The sequence below is a fragment of the Danio rerio genome, chromosome 2 (assembly GCF_052040795.2).
Source record: "Danio rerio strain M-AB ecotype USA chromosome 2, GRCz13ab, whole genome shotgun sequence".
NCBI classification, from domain to species: Eukaryota; Metazoa; Chordata; class Actinopteri; order Cypriniformes; family Danionidae; genus Danio; species Danio rerio.
Window position 1 is genome coordinate 21,981,277 of NC_141022.1, and position 17,197 is coordinate 21,998,473.

The 17,197-nt window shown below is 34.3% G+C and overlaps 1 protein-coding gene across 7 annotated transcripts in view; it reads left to right on the forward strand.

Moving 5' to 3' along the window:
* cc2d1b (coiled-coil and C2 domain containing 1B) overlaps nt 1-17,197 on the forward strand; it is a 35,635-nt gene that overhangs the window by 17,404 nt on the left and 1,034 nt on the right. For 4 of the 7 annotated variants that reach the window (XM_087240651.1, XM_087240655.1, XM_087240652.1 and 1 more), the window contains 17 exons: nt 1,704-1,831; nt 2,428-2,506; nt 3,986-4,036; nt 4,158-4,300; nt 4,516-4,588; nt 4,708-4,841; nt 7,006-7,126; nt 7,213-7,385; nt 7,468-7,593; nt 10,349-10,407; nt 10,506-10,622; nt 10,724-10,797; nt 10,955-11,013; nt 11,984-12,035; nt 12,361-12,460; nt 15,132-15,222; nt 16,107-16,229. In XM_087240651.1, the coding sequence (XP_087096777.1) occupies nt 1,704-1,831; nt 2,428-2,506; nt 3,986-4,036; nt 4,158-4,300; nt 4,516-4,588; nt 4,708-4,841; nt 7,006-7,126; nt 7,213-7,385; nt 7,468-7,593; nt 10,349-10,407; nt 10,506-10,622; nt 10,724-10,797; nt 10,955-11,013; nt 11,984-12,035; nt 12,361-12,460; nt 15,132-15,222; nt 16,107-16,229 (1,703 nt within the window). Of the gene's footprint in view, nt 1-1,700; nt 1,832-2,427; nt 2,507-3,985; nt 4,037-4,157; nt 4,301-4,515; nt 4,589-4,707; nt 4,842-7,005; nt 7,127-7,212; nt 7,386-7,467; nt 7,594-10,348; nt 10,408-10,505; nt 10,623-10,723; nt 10,798-10,954; nt 11,014-11,983; nt 12,036-12,360; nt 12,461-15,131; nt 15,223-16,106; nt 16,230-17,197 lie in introns of all 7 variants that reach the window. The other 3 variants (XM_087240650.1, XM_087240653.1, XM_087240654.1) reach the window with 1 other exon arrangement.

Below are 17,197 nucleotides of genomic sequence, written 5' to 3' on the forward strand. Positions count from 1 at the left end.
TGAAAATCAATGCAATGTTTAGTGTTTTTTTTAATTGTTTTGAAAGAAATAACACTTTTATTTAGCCAGTATGCATTAAATTGATTAAAATTACCTGAAAAGTCAATGCTACAAATTAATTATGTTTAATAATAAATGCTGTCTTTTTTAAATTCTGGTTCTTCAAATAATCCTGAAAAAAGTATTGCAGTTTATACAAAAATATTTGTTATTTTCAACCATGATAATAAAAATAAATGTTTCTTGAAAATCAAATTATCATATTAGAATTATTGCTGAAGGATCACGTAAAACTGAAAAATAGAGCAATGATGCTAAAAATTGAGCAAGTTATATCTTAAGACTTAGGTTAGTCAACTGTTTTAGCTGCAACAGACAACAGTTAAGCAATGAAAAGTTAAATGGATGACTAACTGAATAAACTGTATCTGCTTTCTAAATAAATAGGAGATTTTCTTTTGTTTTGTTTTTTATCTGAAAAATGCTTTGGTATTTTGAAAAATAATTAAATATTTTAATTCAGCACCCTTTTTTAGCTTCCTTTTACCAAAATATTGTGACTTTGTGATCAAATAAGCTGAATACGAATGCAAAGTTTAGAGTGTAGAGTTAGATTTGATTTGATTTATTCGTTATGGACAGAATGTCATACACTCAAAACAATTCTTCAGAAAAATACATCTCATTATAATCAACAAAAACATTCACTTATTCATGTACACTTAAACTAACAATTTCATTTAGCCAGTTCGAAATGGATAGGAATGAAGCACAAGCTTATTTACTAAGTTTATTTTAAACCACTTTGAAAGAAATGAACCCTTTTATTTAACCAGTATGCGTTAAATTAAATAAAATTAATTGAAAATAAAGTGCTACAAAATGATTTATGTTTAATAATAAATGCTGTCTTTTATAACTTCTGGTTCTTCTGATAATCTTAAAAGGTATTGCAGATTATACAAAAAATATTATGTTGCTATTTTCAATCATGATAATAATAAATGTTTCTTGAAGATCAAACGATATTAGAAATATTGCTGAAGGATCACATAAAACTGAGAACTAAAGCAATGATGCTGCAAATTTAGCAAGTTTTGTCTTAAAATATTTAGAAAAAAACTAGTTTCTTTATATAGTGAGAATATTTAAAAGATTTTTTTTTTCAAATAGCTTGGACTTGGACTGTTCATAGAACTGCTAAGCTTATATAATATAATTAACCTTATGCATGGCCAACCTAAAATAACCCAAAATAAAAGTGATTTTTACAGTTTTTTATGTGATTCCATGTGCTTATGTTGTCATATCAATGTTTAACGTTTAATTAATATTTTAATATAGGCTTGTTGTCTATTTTTAATTAATGTTCGAATGCAGTTTTATTGATTTAATAATGTTTATATTTGTTCAGTTAATAAATGGTTCCTTCTTGCCCAACAGCCCTAAAATGTGCTTGTATTGATAATATCGTTTGATTCAACAGTTGTTACTTTTATTAATGGTAGAAGCCAGTGTTCAAATATATAAAAATCTATATATTTTTTGTAGCCCTTAAGACTGCAGACGTAAAAAGCAAACAATGTTAATAATGCTGGCCTTTTCCTTTAAGTTTCAAACTTGGCAATTAACGAAAAGTATGTCATTCTACCGAGCAGTTCTTGTAAAAAGACACATTGTGGTTTCTTCTGCTCCTGAAGTAGATTTTCCAGTTGGACAGCCAACAAAAGACACTCTGCTGGAGCAACAGAAGGAGTACAGGATGGCAGCTCTCAAGGCCAAACAAGCAGGAGACATCGACCAAGCCAAGATGCATATAAAGGCCAGTAAGGTAAAGATTTATAGTATTTATAGCTATGTTTTTGTGGCTTAGTCTTTCAGGGCTTCAAAATTAGCACTTATTTAATTGTACATAGTTGGGATTCCCATTATCTGATTGTGTATATCTGATTTATTTGACTGTGTATCAAAAACAGTTAAAAATTATCAACAACAACATCCATTCTTGTATTAGGACACTTCAAATGTTGACTACTGTAGACGATATACAGAGATTTGTGAATGCAATTTGAGTTTCACATTTTGCATGTCAGTCAATAGACATGTCTTCATACATGTAATACACATATTGTTAATGTGGGTTTTTCTATTTGCCTTCTGCTCTAATATGGAAATTTTGACTTAAACTTTCCAAACAGTTCTACATCTCAATGGCAGTACTGTTTCCAGCTACAGTTTTACATTTAAATTTAGTCGTCAGCTAGGTTTTCATGCACATTTGGATATTCCTTTTACCCAGTATCCTGTAAACCCTGATTTTTAAATATGTCTCTCCTATAACAAAAATGTGCTGAGTTATTTGAGCTATTTCAGACTTGTAGGAAGTAGACAAAGAGTAGCACTATGCTGTTTTCTTGTTTGTCTCAGGGATTCGATGCAGCAATTGAAGCTTTGGAGAAAGGCCAGCCGGTGAATGTGAGCTCTCTCCCGCCCCCTCTGGCTCAAGGTTAGACCTGAATCATGTGTCCACAGAACACATTTCACTCTCTTTAACTGCACTTTCTGTCAATATCAACTAACCTATCATAATAAAAGCAAAAGTACATAGACTTGATATCAATAATATTTGTTGACACAATATGCATCACCCATCATGTTTACATAAAAATTAATGTCGGCAACATTTTATCTGATTGTGCAGCCTTTTAATCTTTGTTGGTGTCAGCGAGCTTAGGTTGCTGTTTCAAAAACAATGTTTACTGACTGAAAATAGCAGATGGTTTGATTTTGAAGCTGCAGTCCACCTCTATAAAAGTGACAGTGCATTCACAGAAAGGGCTTTATTTTAACGATCTAGGTGCTAAGTCTAAAGCGCAAAAGCATTAAGGACTTGTCAGAATCCACTTTTGCTATTTTAAGGAAAGAAAAATACACTCAGCACTGCGGCTCATGGTCTAACAGGGTTGAGCTTATTCTCTTAATAAGTTCTGGGTGTGTTTTGAGATTCCCTTTAAGAGTCAATTGTATCCGCCATAGCGCATTTGCTATTTACATGGTGGACTTTATAAGCTTGAAAAACTGAACACTTCTAGTGAGAAAACAGTTAAACAGACCATCTGCTGCGCAAGGATAATTAATGAGCCTTCTCCAATTGGCCTTTACTTCCACTTTCTCTTTCTCTTTCTCTCTTTCGTCGATAAGGAAACGTGTTTTACGAACATACATCCATTAGCCTACATAATTAATTTTGTTTGTTAAGCGTAAAGATTTGTTTTAAAGCTATTTCTAAATTCAGTTCTAATTTCCAGCAAACTAATAAATGAACAGTAATAATAATATGAAGTCTGGTAAAAAAAACAGAGTTCTATTCAAACACATGTCCTATGCCCCATATGGTTTAAAACCTGACATGTGGACAAATCTAAGCTTGTTTTTAATAAAACAAATATAAATATGCATAATACTAAAGCAAATTGTCATGAATAAACTGAAACAAGCAAACACGTCTTGTGCCTTATTGCGCCAAGTGTATCATAGGGCCCTTAATGTTAAAGGAATAGTTCACCCAAAATGGAAAACTCTGTCATCATTTTTTCCACTCTTTTCCTCCCTTTGTATCAAACCGATTTGATTTACTTTTGATAGTATATGTCTTTAGGTAATCAAGTAAATGTAATGCTGCGATGAACATCACTGCAAATTCAGTTTAAATATTCCTAAAAAATCTGTTTATTCATTGAAAGGATAAAGAATTATTTGTGGCATTCTGAAGTGCCTGCAATATCAATATTGTTTGTGTACATTATCATCATATCATCATAGTTTAATCAAGTGTTTTTTTTTCAGAGTTCTGGTCATTTTCTTAAGTAACTGACCATTGGCAAGTGGGGCAAAATGTTTTAGCCCCTGGTTACATATTTGTTAGCCTTGTATGAGGTGTGTAGATTTTTAAATACACACTTCGACTTTGTCTACACCTCCACAGTGACTCAAGCTCCACCTCAGACAGCTGTTAAAGTCTCGCCTTCACCTTCAGGTTAGTACACCAGTTCTAACGTGAAGTATTTTCAGAACTCCTCTCTATGTAAATAGTCTAACCTGAATGACTGTATTTCCTGTCTCCTCCTATTCACCATATGTTGTTTTTGCTATAACAGGTGAGACCGCCTCTGGTCCAGCTCAGCCTAACACAGTTCTTGAGGCCCTGGAACAGAGGATGGCTAAATACAAAGAGGCCTTCACACAAGCCAAAGCCAGCGGCGATGAGCGCAAAGCCCGGATGCATGACCGCATTGCTAAAGTTAGTACACCTGTCGAACTGACACATAAACCTCAAACACTGCCACAACCGAATGTCCTCCAACTTTCATTATCTCTTTCAGTGTTTCCTTTTTAGATACTATCTGCTTGATAGATGCTTTCATGTTAATGTATCACAACTCATTTTGCGCACAGTGATTTGTTTGCATAGACTAGTTGAATTCAGAGTTGTTGTTTTCTTTTTGTGGCCCACAGCAATACCATGCTGCCATACGTGCTCATAAAGCAGGACGACCTGTTAATTATGACGAACTTCCTGCCCCTCCAGGTTATTTCTTTTGTTTTAATAATATTAAAAAAGAATCCTAATCTGCAAATATTTCTGTGGTCAGTTACTGCATTCTAATAAACCTAAGGAAATCTACTGAATGCTTGTGTTGTGTATAGGCTTTCCTCCAATCCCTGGCCAGAAGGCCACTTCTCCAGAACAGGGATTGGCTGCTGTGCTGGAAACAGCCAATAAGCTGACATCCAATGAAGCTAGAGATGGTCAAGACGAAGATGAGGAGGAAGAAGAGAAGGTATTTTTATTGTACATTTCTTCTTTTTTTTATGTTGAAAATAATAAAAGAGAGAAATAAAGTGTTTAAGAAGATGCAGACTAGAAACAAGTCAAATCCTCTGCTAGTGTTGTAAGATAATTATATTTCGCAAGATTTCTTGAAATAAGTAAATGCACCTAGGCTTTAGTAAAGAAAACAATGTCTTGGAGCATCACGGTGGTGCAGTGTGTAGCACTATCGCCTCCTAGCAAGAAGGTCGATGATTCGAGCCTCAGCTGAATCAGTTGGCATTTTTGTGTGGAGTTTGCATGTTCTCCCCGTGTTCATGTGGGTTTCCTCCGGGTGCTCCAGTTTCCACCACAAGTCCAAAGACATGCGCTATAGGTGAACTGGATAAGCTAAATTGTCAGTAGTGTATGTGTGAATGAGTGTGTATGGATGTTACCCAGTGATGGGTTGGAGGTGGAAGGGCATCCGCTGAGTAAAACATATGCTGGATAAGTTGGCGGTTCATTCTGCTGTGGCGACCCCAGATTAATAAAGAGACTAAGCCAAAAAGAAAATAAATGAATGAATTAACAATGTTTTAAATTAAGTATTATAACACTAATTCCAAGCAGTGTGTTGTCTATTCATCTTAAAACTAGCTTCTTAATTGCTCTTGCTCTTCTTTTTTGTGTGTAAAAGGTCTCAACTAGAGTTCTTAACCAGGAGAAGTTCTCTTATTTTAAGAATTGTCGTTATATATTCTGTCTTAAAATGAAACAAAGCATTTAAATTAATCGCAAGATTATTGTATTAATTCAGCATCATGCAAACTTGCAAATCGCCCTCAATTCTGTTTTTCAAATTAAGATTTGAAAGTAGTTACGATGCAAAATGATTACTTGCTTCTCAAAATACTGAAGGTTACAGCAACAAGACATAACAGAATGTTTTTGTCACTAAAGAACAAGTGTAATCAAGCTTTTTTTATAAGCTTAAAACTTGTTAATACAGCAAAAAAAAAAAAAAAAAGTAGAGTTACAATCTTGTTTCTAGCCAAAATTCTTATTGACCTTGTTTTAAGAATTCCATACTATGCATAGATTGTGTATGATTTTTATGATTGTTTTAAGATTATGCATATTTTTGTACCTAGTGGGTAAATCTTAAAATTAGGTATCTTACCTGCAAATTAACATTAGTTACAACAAAAGACAACATTTAAGACCAAACTTGTATATAACTAGAACTTGTTATAAGTTTTCCATTAAACATCACACACAATCACAGTGCTCAATCACACTTATACTTGTTCTTTCGTGACAAAATACATACTGTAATCTTAAACATACTTGTTAAGGTAAGCTACAGTATGCCTATTTTAAGAAGCAAAAAGTACTTATTTGTGTTTTTTATTTAGTCTTAATTTGAAAAAAAAAAATTGCATACATGACAATATGCATGCATGTATGTATGTGTGTGTATATTAATTTATTTCATTCCATAATCTTTTTTTTTTAAACAAATAAATGCTTTGACCCATTTTAAGACAACATATAAATGTAACTTAACAGTAGTTCTCCTGTTTACTAAAACTAGAGTTTAGTAACTCTAGTTTAAGACCTTTTTACACAAAATAAGAAAAGCAAACTTTTAATATATATATATATATATATATATATATATATATATATATATATATATATATATATATATATATATATATATATATATATATATATATATATATATATATTTATTTATTTATTTTTTTGTTAAATCCTATGTGTGTTTTTTATTCCAGGAAATCTTACCCAGTATAGCTATCAGATCGTTTTTAATGTTATTAGCTTGTATCATCTAAAATCATTCATTTCATTCTCATATTTAACCATTTTTTGCTGTGTGGATTGTAATTTAGAAAACTTTGCAGATAACATACCTAACTTTAAACTTTATATACTGAAATAAAAAAAAGATAAATAATCTTATAACAAACATAATATTCTTAGACAATCTTATATTGCATAGTATTTTATTTTTAAAACAAGATTAATTGTTTTTTGGATAGAAATAAGATTGTAACCCTTGACTAGATAAGGAGATTTAGCAGTGCAGAATTGGTCTTTATTTAAAAAAAATAAAAAATAAAAACTAAATTACCAATAAAAAAAAAAAAATGTGTTTGCTTTTTAAGGCTTTAAACCTAAGTGGCCAAAAGAAGCCCACTCTTGTAGTGCAGCCAACAGTACAGGAGCCAAAACAAAGGACCCCTTCACCAGACAGAACGTCTAAAAGAGGAAGTCTGCCTGACGCTGGTACATGTTATTGCTATGCTTTTGTATTTCATAACTGTTTTATGATTACAAAAAAATGCATACTTATACGCTTGTTTTCTCCTCAGCTCAGCAGCAGCTAGAATTTCTGGAGGGCCGCAAAAAGCAGTACATGAAAGCAGCGCTGCAGGCAAAGCAGAAGAAAGACCTAGAGCAGGCCAAGACTTTTCTGCGCACAGCCAAGGGTTTGGAACCCATGATCGAAGCTGCCCGCAGTGGGAAGACTGTAGACGTGAGCAAGGTAACCACAATGCCTGTTTTTAGTAAATGCTTCAACTACTTCAATGATTTGAGGAGTAATTGACTCACTCTTTATGCTTTAGGTACCTTCACCACCTGGAGATGAAGACGAGGACTTCATTCTGGTCCACCACAGTGATGTTCAGCTCTCTGAGAAGGCTGAGGAGGTCTACACTCAACTCAACAAACTGCTCAATGAGCAGCACGAGGTAACAGGAAGGTGGCGAAGTAATAAAGTAACGAGAAAAAAAATTGTGAGCTGCCTTAAAGGTATATGATACATCCAAAAATTTAAGGATCCCAGTGTTCCAATCCTTTGTGAGTTTCTTCTTTTTGTGTTGAACACAACACAATATATTTTGATGTGCAATTGACACTTATGTCAAGGGCTACTGGTTTCCGACATTTTTCAAAATATTATCTGTTGTGATATACAGGAAAAAAAAAAACTCAAACCACTTTATAGCATGTGAAGTGTGAGTATATGATGACAGAATTGTCAGTTGTGGGTGAACTATCCCTTTAAAGTGTACTGCATATATAGGTAGCTAACATTGAAATGGATTAAAATGAGACCACAGAAATAGATGAACCAGAACAATGTAACAGATATGTCACAAATAACATAATTTCGATTGCGGTAGTTTGATTTTTAACTTAAAAAATGTATGAATAGCCAGTATATCACAGATTGACGACATTAACTTTTACCACTATTACATTGCCAATGTGACTATAAGCTTACAAAGATTTTTTTACGTTTACCAGCCATTCTGTATAATGTAAAGTCATCCTGAATTTAAGACTTCAACCTGAGATGCTGTAATAAAAAAATGTGAAACAAAGTGTACCATATACACAGCTTTGTTTCTTCCGAGCTTATCTGAGTTCTGTGGCATACAGTAGTAGTGCTTCATTGATTTATTTAACTATAACTGTTTATTAACAACTGTTTTTTAAGGTAAGGGTTTGATACTGATTAGAACTGATGAGATCTTAAAATATTCTGAGATGGTCTTTAAAAAGTATAGAAATTACCTTTAGGATATCTGCATATACCCTGATACATACAGGCCTCATTTAAGTTTTATACATGCTGCTTATAATACATTTGCAGTGACTTAAAAATATAAAGTGCAAATGTTTGTAAATAGCTTTTATTTTCATTTTGCAAATGTAGTGAAAACATTACATTTTCAGTTCTAAATTAAATTAAGTTTTATAAATTAAAGGATGCAAAAAAACAGGAATATTAATATTTTTATTTCAACTCAAATACTTAAATAATAAACTAAAGACATTTTTACACTTTAGTTCAATTTACTGAATTATTATTTAGTTACATAAACATTGTTTTTGTCAGCCATGGAAGAATAAAGCATTCTTAATTTGCTTTGGTTTTGGTTGACGAAATTAAAGAAACTGCATTTTGTTTTACTTCACATCACAAGTTTTCAATTGGGTTGAGGTTAGGGGATTAAGCTGCAACTCTATTACCTCAATCTATTGCAAGATTGCTCGATTATAATTAATTCCTATTATTAAGAATATATATTATTGTCAGCCACTTTAAATATTATTAATAGTTTGAGCATTAACAATGTACTGTGCTTACAGGTAAAAAATAAAAATAAATAAATAAAATAAAAAGTATAAAGAAAACTGCTGTACTTAAATGTAAAGTATTAACAAATTGTAACCTATTCATCAAAACCTGAAAATGTTGCTTGGACGTCATAAATATAGGCTATTCGTCATCATATTCAAATATAAACCATTTTTGATACATTTTGAAAATGTTGCATCGTGACATATGTATATCTTTGAAATCTAATCATTAACTTGGATTTTTAAATAAATTATTTGGAATTACATATTTAAATTAGAAATTAGATCTGCCAATAGAGTGATTACATGCATAATTACATTGCTTGAAAAATTTATAAGTGATTTATCCATTCATACGTGTGGAATTAACGGTTTTTGAGATTTGAGTGGACTGTGGAGTTTGTGTTAACTGCACACAGACACTAACTTTAATTAGGCTATGTTCTAGCTCCAAGCTTCAAGGAAGGCAAAGTTGCTTGAGTCTATGTTCTGTATCCCGTGAAATTTGAATCACATCCTGATTAATTGGCCTAAATATAAGGTAACAAATTAATCGAAAGCCACGCTGATTTACAAAACAAATAACTTTATATATTGAAAAAGTTTGCAGTTACTAAAATGCCAACACAACGGCACTGTTCTGCAAAAGTGCTTCTCTAATGTGTATCTGCTCCGCAAGTGATGCACGTCTCTTTCTCTGGCTCTGCGCCAAAGCGGGTTGATTTTTAGCATGTGATGATGTGATGAACTATAGTAAACATTCTAAGCACACTGATCGTATGCTTCAGGGAACAACCAGTGCTGATCACATTAGGGTAATCGTTTGCGTCAAAAGGGTTAAAAGTGTATTATTTTTTGTTTCTTTTATTATTCAGTATTCCTCTGCATACCACTAGAAGAAAGCCTGCATACCACAGTTTGAGAACCACTGCAATAAAAATAGATTTATAGTCAGAATTCCACAAATTGTTTTTACAAAAAAGTGTATTATTAAATACTACCAATGACTGAATACATATAAAATACACATTGTTTATAGTAATCACTGTCATAAAATGTAATCCAAGATGATGCCAAGCATGGCTGCCATGTTGCGAGTTCCTAGCAAACTTTGTTGTTGTTTTTTTGTGTGTGTGTGTTTTATTTGATATTGATTTGTTTTTCTGGAGTATGTGGTTGTATTTTGCACTGCTGGAGCCAGCACCTAAGCTTTTTTACTCATCATAGTACACATGCTGCTGATGATTTTAGATATACCTGTGCTTTGATTAAATTTGCTTTCACTAGGGTTTAGCTTCACAACGCAGTCTGTAAGTGGATGTGGAAAAAGTAAGACATGTTTTCTTTCTTCTGTAGAAATGTGTGACATATTCCAAGCAGTTTACACACTTAGGGAATGTTGCAGAAACAACCAAGTATGTACCACACACAGTATAAACCACACTTTAATATTTAATTTTTGATTGCACCTTGCGTTTGTTTTTATCCTATTTTCTTTTCTATTTTTTTTTAGATTTGAGAACATGGCAGAAAAGTGCAAGAAGAGCCTGGAGATCCTTAAACTGGCACAAAACAGGGGCCTTCAGCCTCCTAAACATCATTTTGAGGAAAGAACATATCGCACTGTCAGGTCTGACAAAACACAATATCACAGAGTGTTTTCTGCAAAAAAAAAAAGCTCTGACTTATGAGAAAAACATGCTTTCTATTCCTCGACTTTTGTTTTTCTAGGATCTTCCCAGAGCTCAGTAGCACAGACATGGTTGTGGTCATTGTTAAAGGGATGAACCTTCCTGCCCCCTCTGGTGAGCTTCAAATATTTGTTCTAAAAAGAATTATGCTGAACAAACTCATCAAGACATTTACAATATGCAGAAAGTGCCTTTACCAAAAGGGTTATTGGAACATAAATAAATTATTTGTAATACACTTAAATCCTCTTCCTCTCTGCTTTTTTGCAAGGTGTTGCAACAAATGATTTAGATGCTTATGTCAAGTTTGACTTTCCATATCCCAGTTCAGTGAGTACCACTTTTGTGTCTAGTCCTCATTTCAGTTGAAAGTTACCACCATTTCCTTCTCTGACACTACAATCTCTGTATTTAAAACATCCTATTGAAATGTTAAAACATGTTATGTATTAATGTTTTGGATGTTGAAATTTTAACAATGTTTTAAAGGTGCAGTATGAAGTAATGACACCTAGTGTTTGAACTAGGTATTTCAGTCCAAATTCAAAATATTAGAAATACCCCTTTCCAACTTTCTACACACACACACAGACTTACAGGTTGCCAGATTGATGGCACTAACACAAACACGCAATTGCTTATTTTTTGCTGATATAATACTATCACATAAGGATTTTTATAACTCTGTTTTTATAAATCTGTCTCATTTCTGAGGCTACTATGGTCCTTCTAAGGTCACATTTTCGGCCCACATAAACCCAACAAGAAGCCTTCAAGAAATTAAATGGGCTGATTTTCACCAAGGCAACCTCTGGGTGCTGAATCATAATTGGGTAAATTGGCAGTGTGTGGGTTACACTGACCAAAACAAAGACAGATATTCCAACACGGAACACACATTTTCAAAGCAGAATAGCTAACTTTAGCATTGTTTTTCGATAAAGCAGTATGTTTACTTAGCATGTTTGTTAAATAACTGCAAACATATTATGGTATTTTAAGAGCAAACCTTAGATATAGCACCTTTAAAAATGTTTTAACAAACTGCTAAACTATGTTAGAAACATGCTTGCAATGTTGTAAAATGCTACGATGATAGCAGCAGCCTAAAAGGTTAGCATTGTTTTGAATGCCATCAGTGTGATAAAACATACTACTAGTAATGTGTTGTGATGTGTTTAAAACATGTTAGCACAGCTACCACTTAGCAACACATGCTGACTAACATGGTGTTTTTTCTGGTCTTGACAAACTTTTTTATTTATCTAGATTAAAGTTGTATTGTCTGTGTTCACATTAGGAGCAACCTCAGAAACATAAAACGGCAGTCGTCAAAAATACCAACAACCCAGGTAAAAACATTAAGCTATTAATAAACTATTAAGCTATAAAAAGTACCTGTTAAAAGTTTGGAGTTTGTAAGATAATGAATGTGTGTTAAATAGATGGCTTATGCTCATCAAGTTTATATTTACTTCAGTTTATTAGATTTGTGAAACATCATGCTACTAAATTAGATCTCAAATGGGAAGTTACATTTAGAAAATCAGCATTTTTTGTATACAAAAATATTTGACTTCAGGACTCCACGATTGAAACTTAAGCAGTTTTAAAGCCATTGTAATTGCAAGTTAATATTTGCTTCTGAAAGTGATGAATCATTTGGTGTTTTGACAGAGTATAACCAGAGCTTCAAGCTGAATATCAACCGTAACCACCGCGGCTTCAGGAGAGTAATACAGTCGAAAGGCCTGAAGCTGGAGGTGCTGCACAAAGGGTGAGTGTTTTTTTTTTTCATCTCTCTAAAATAATCTTTATTTCCCAATATTTACAGAATAATTATAGCTGTGCATGTAATCTTGTAAAATTTTCATGGCACTATAATTGGTAAATGTGCTATCTTGGCATAATCGCATTATTTAAATAAATTACAAAAAGAGGTTGAAAAACTAATGAACTAAAATGGTCTTAAAGGTGTAATTCACCCAATAAAAGTTATATTCATTACTCACCCTCGTGTCATTTCAATCCCATTAGACTGTTTGTTTATTATTGAAACTCAAATTAGGATACAGTGCATCCGGAAAGTATTTATAGCACTTCACGTTTTCAACTATTTTATGTTACAGCCTTATTTCAAAATGGATTAAATTTATTTTACTTATTTTATCTACCCACAATACTCCACAATGACAATGTAAAAATGTTAATTAAAAATAAAAAACCTAAAAAATCACATGTACATAAGTATTCACAGCCTTTGCTCAATATTTTGTTGGTGCATCTTTAGCAGCAATTACAGCCTGAAATCTTTTTGAATATGAAGTCACAAGCTTGGCACACCTGTCTTTGGGAATTTTTGCATGTTCCTCTTTGCAGTACCTCTCAAGCTCTATCAGGCTGGATGCGAAGTGACAGTGTACAGCCATTTTCAGATCTCTCCAGAGATGTTCAGTAAAATTTAGGTCTGGGCTCTGGCTGGGCCACTCAAGGACATTCACGGAGTTGTTGTGAAGCCACTCCGTTGATATTTTGGCTTTGGGTCATTGTCCTGCTGGAAGATGAACTGTCGCCCCAGTCTGAGGTTAAGAGCACTCTGAAGCAGGTTTTCATTCAGCATGTCTCTCTACATTGCTGCATTCATCTTTCCCTCTATCCCGATTAGTCATCCAGTTTCTGCTGCTGAAATCATCTCCACAGCATGATGCTGCCAACACCATGCTTCACTGTAGGGATGGTATTAGCCTGGTGATAATCGGTGCCTGGTTTTCTCCAAACAAAATGCCTGGCATTCACTCCAAAGAGTTCAATTTTAGTCTCATCAGACCAGAGAATTTTGTTTCTTATGATCTGAGAGTCCTTTAGATGCCTTTTGACAAATTTCAGGTGGGGAGTAGCTTCTGTCTGGCCACTCTACCATACAGGCCTGATTGGTGGAGTGCTACACAGATGTTTGTCCTTCTGTAAGGTTCTCCTCTCTCCACAGAAGAATGCTGGAGCTCAGACAGAGTGACCATTGGGTTATTAATCACCTCCCTGACTAAAGCCCTTCTGCTCCGATCACTCGGCTTAGATGGCCGGCCAGCTCTAGTCCCAGTGGTTCCAAACATCTTACACTTACGGATAATAGAGGCCACTGTGCTCATCGGAACTTTCAGAGCAGCAGACATTTTTCTGTAACCTTCCCCAGCCTTGTGCCTCGAGAAAATCCTACAGACTGTTCTTTCGTCTCTATGCTTGGTTTGTCCTTTGACATGCACTGTCAACCCTGGGACCTTATATAGACAAGTGTATGCCTTTTCAAATCATGTCCGATAAACTGAATTTACCACAGGTGACCTCCAATTAACCTTCTAAAACATCTCAAGAATGATCAGTGCAAACACAATGTACCTGAGCTCAATTTGGAACTTCACAGCAAAGGCTGTGAATACTTATGTGATTTTTCAGGTTTTTTATTTTTAATAAATTTGTAACAATTTCGAAAAATATTTTTTCATATTGTCATTATGGGGTATTGTGTGTAGAGTTCTGAGGAAATAAATAAATTTAATCAATTTTGGAATAAGACTCTAACATTAAAAAAAGAAGGGAAAAAAGGTGAAGTGCTATAAATACTTTCCGGATGCACTGTATTTTAGATGAAATCAGAGAGCTTTCTCATTCTTGACACTTGACACTCATTCATGGCTCTTGACCCTGCCCACACTCAATATTGCTACCAAGCCGACCATTCACAGATCTTGCGATATGTATGTGGTTACATTTTTAGATGCATGTCAGGGTATGGTGAAGAGTGGGTCAGAAACTATGACCTTCCAATATTTAGTATTTCTTTAATTTATATATTGCGATGTGTACAATTTCACAAAGTAGATTGAATAGCTCTATTTGGAAAGAATTTGTTATTTTAGATTGATTGGGAAGATTCTGTAGGGGGTAAATCATGCAAAAATATTATAAACAAATTAAAAACAAAGAAAAGTACTATAGAGCAAAAGTAAAAGTGAAATGAACAGTGCTTCTTGGAGTGGTCTGGTGCAGAAATTGAGTAATCAAATGTAAAATAACACCGTGTAGTGTTCATTAAATAAGTAAATCAATCAAATTTGCCTTTGTTAAAGTTACAAATGATGCAATTTGTTGTGTCTAACTACTCAAACAGTCACAGGCCTTGAAAGCACGTTGATGATAAACCTTTACTCAATTATGGTTAAACTCTGTAGTGACTCCACAAATATTCTGATCTCTGAAACACTCACAAAAAGCAAAGTGAGTCTTAGCACGCAGTGGAAAAGCAGCATGCATTTAATTTGTATAAAGGAAACCTGCAGGTCATAATATGTGTCAGCTGTGACACTGAACTGTGTGGCTGCTGTGGTGCATTCTGGGTCAGTGTCTGTGTAGGCTAATTTGAGTTTCACACTGACCTCTTCGTCTCATGACAGCGGATTTCTGAGGAGTGATAAGCCGGTAGGAAGTGCCCAGATCAAACTGGAGAAGCTGGAAGCTCAGAGTGAAGTCCGAGAGATTGTAGAGGTGAGAAAAAACATCAGCTGTGAAGGTAAACATACAGATGGAGACTAAAAGATTAGCCCTCTTATGAAATCTGAATTCTTTTTTAAATATCTCCTAAGTGGGGCGAAGCAGTGGCGCAGTAGGTAGTGCTGTCGCCTCACAGCAAGAAGGTCGCTGGGTCGCTAGTTGAAGCCTCGGCTCAGTCGGCGTTTCTGTGTGGAGTTTGCATGTTCTCCCTGCGTTCGCATGGGTTTCCTCAAGGTGCTCCGATTTCCCCCACAGTCCATAGACGTGTGGTACAGGTGAATTGGGTAGGCTAAATTGTGAGAATGTGTGTGTGAATGTGTGGCTGGAAGGGCATCCGCTGCGTAAAAATTTGCTGGATAAGTTAGCAGTTTATTCCGCTGTGATGACCCTGGATTAATAAAGGGACTAAGCCTACAAGAAAATGAATGAACATCTCCTAAGTGATGTTAAACAAAGCTAGGAAAAAACACTAATCACTAAAACATTTTTTGAACAAAATGCTAAGGGTCCAGTCAGATTCAATTAATGATGCTAAGCTAAGCTAAACTAATCATGACTAATCTGACTAAGAAAGGTCAACAGTTTAGCTCTTGGAAACTTGGAGTGGAGTGTTCCTAATTACCCAGTTAAGCCTTATATTGCACTTTATATTGAATACTAGCATCTTGTAAAGTTACTAGTAAAAAATGATGTACTGCCATTATGTCAAAGACAGAAGAAACTATATGAAAAGTAATTCAATTTTAACTGGAGGGCTAATCATTTTGCTTTCAACTGTATTTGTGTTCAACAAGTGAATTTAAGCTAAAATGGACACCACTGTTTACATCAGTGAAAGAATGAGTGTGTGTTTATGGTATTGGCTTTTTGTTTTGCAGCTGATGGATGGACGGAAGGCCACTGGGGGTCGTCTGGAGGTGCGGGTGCGTCTCAGAGAGCCTCTGGGTGGGCAGGAGCTCCAGACGGTCACTGAGAGATGGGTAGTGCTGGAAGAGCCACAGGTCAGTGCTGATCTCAAGAAACAATTTGATGCTTATACAATTTTACAATGTCCCAGAATATTAACATTGAGATAATGGCACGTGTTTAGGATCATTCAGGCCACATCATAAAAAGTTTGATACAGAGCTAAAAATAACCATCCTTTTATGTATTTATGTAGAAATATAACACATACTGTCACTTTACACATCAACTCAATGGTCTTTGTCATGAGAAATAAAGCCCTGTGTTTATTTTTCAATACATGCTTGGCAAACTTGTTTGATTGTTTATTTAGTTCGATTCTTTTGCTTGAACGGGATGACGTCGATATGGGACATCAACTAATATGAAGTGCCAGATCCGGTAAAACGTATCATAGGATTGATCATGACATGAAGATTATTATCACTGAGAGATTGCCAGACATGCGGCTGTGGGGAATACAGGGTTAAAGTTTGTTCGGATAACAATACCAAAGTATACCATAACTTCATGACCATGGTGGGCGTTTCTCTCTGTCTTGTGCTGAATGCAGTTGATCAATCACAACATACTGCGTCATTGGACCCAGATTAGCATCACACAAAAAAGGGGTTTAAGAACAAATGAATCGCTAAATAAATCATATGGGAGTCGTTTGGATAATTAGATAAAAATAAATGCATTTTATAAGACAAATGGAAGTGTCTGTTATCAGACTGTTGTTGGAGACCCTCAAAACCAAAATATGACTTTTTATAATACATAATAGGGGCTCTTTAATTATTACTATATTTATTATTATGTTGTTGCTTTTTTGTTGCTGGGTTTTAAAAAGCAACATTGTCAAGCAAAGGTGGACATCTAAACTTATAAATTCCTTATTTAATAATAGTAATTAAATAAACATAATTCATAACTAATATTACATCATATAATGATAATGATAATAAAATAATAGTAATAGTAATACTTAAGTTTTTTGCATTATACCACTGTGCAATAA